Source organism: Petaurus breviceps, unplaced genomic scaffold (assembly GCF_028583685.1).
Source record: "Petaurus breviceps papuanus isolate PSGF00001 unplaced genomic scaffold, PetGlider_PUasm1.0 90845, whole genome shotgun sequence".
NCBI classification, from domain to species: domain Eukaryota; kingdom Metazoa; phylum Chordata; class Mammalia; order Diprotodontia; family Petauridae; genus Petaurus; species Petaurus breviceps.
The window spans coordinates 13,878,541-13,879,966 of record NW_027187359.1 but is presented as its reverse complement, the minus strand read 5'-3'; the positions used below and the strand labels follow the sequence as shown (position 1 = coordinate 13,879,966).

At 59.3% G+C, this 1,426-nt stretch overlaps 1 protein-coding gene across 1 annotated transcript in view; it reads left to right on the top strand.

The window, feature by feature from the left end:
• The first annotated feature begins 256 nt into the window (after window positions 1–256).
• Window positions 257–1,426, top strand: part of SRD5A2 (steroid 5 alpha-reductase 2) — a 73,201-nt gene continuing 72,031 nt past the window's right edge. Inside the window, exon 1 of the mRNA XM_069072292.1 lies at window positions 257–557. Within this exon, the coding sequence (XP_068928393.1) occupies window positions 277–557 (281 nt within the window). The 5' untranslated portion in view covers window positions 257–276. The remainder of the gene's footprint in view (window positions 558–1,426) is intronic.

Sequence of the window (1,426 nt, the reverse complement as noted above, 5' to 3'; positions counted from 1 at the left end):
CCTCGGGCTGCCTCCCACAGTTTCTGCTCAGCCAAGCCAGTAGCCTGGAGAGTGGGTGACGTCCTGGCCAGGGCCACCTCTCTATTTGCCATACCCTCCAGACGCCTCTGACTGGGGAGGGGGTGGGGTGGGGTGAGGGGTGTGTGTGGGTAAGATGGAGGGGCGGGGTACCTGGCCGAAGGGGCGGACCCGGGGAGGTGTCTCGGTCCCCATAAAGGGACCTTTGGGGGCTGCGCTCTTCACCCACGGAGTGGTGGTGAGAGGTGCACCGTCGTGATGCGCACAGTGTTCGAACTGAACCCAGTACTGGCGGGCAGCACACTGCTGGTGGGCTTCGGGCTGTATAGCTTGCTGAAGTCCAGCCCCGACCAGTATGGCAAACAGATCGAGTGCCTGTTGCCCTTGTCCACCCAGTTGCCAGCCCGCGTAGCCTGGTTCCTCCAGGAACTCCCCTCTTTTGTGGTGCCCGCTGCGCTGCTTGCCTGGCAGCCCCACCCGCTCTTCGGCCCGCCAGGGACCTTACTGCTTAGCCTCTTCTGCGGACATTACTTCCACAGGTACCTGGCACCCTCTCCCCCCCCCCCCCCCCCCCCCCCCCCCCTCTCTTGGGATGCTTCAGGCCACAGCCCCACCGCCCTCCTACCCACCGAGAGCCATCACCCCACCCCCCCCCTTCCCCCCGCTCCTAGCTTTTCCACCTCTTTCCTAACCCTCCGGCAAGCAGCCCCAGTGTTCCTGAAGTCAACTAGTCAAAGAGGGGAGGAGGAGCTCAAGGCGGGATCCTTTTCTATTCCCGGAAACTTGCGCGCTATCAGTTGGTCTGTGGCCTGAAGCATCCCAAGACAGAATGGAGCAATCTTGGCCAGGCTGGGCAGAGGGTTGGAGAAGCAGTCCAGTGGCTCAGAAATGTCTGGCCCCGCCCTCCCACACCTGGCCTCTCTGCAGGAGATAGGCGCAGGAGCCGGGAGTCCTCTTCTTAGGACTTTTCTCTCTGGGAAACTCAGATGGAGGCAAAGGTGAAAGGAAGGCTGCATGGCTGGAGGATGGGAGGGAGGAAGAGTGGAGAGAGAGAGAGAGAGAGAGAGAGAGAGAGAGAGAGAGAGAGAGAGAGAGAGAGAGAGAGAGAGAGAGAGAGAGAGAGAGAGAGAGAGAGAGAGAGAGAGAGAGAGAGAGAGAGAGAGAGAGAGAGAGAGAGAGAGAGAGAGAGAGAGAGAGAGAGAGAGAGAGAGACAGAGAGACAGAGAGAGACAGAGACAGACAGACAGACAGACAGAGACAGAGAGAGAGACAGACAGAGAGACAGAGAGAGACAGAGAGACACAGAGAGAGAGAGACAGAGAGAGAGACAGACAGAGACAGAGAGAGAGAGACAGACAGACAGACAGAGAGAGAGAGAGAGAGAGAGAGAGAGAGAGAGAGAGAGAGA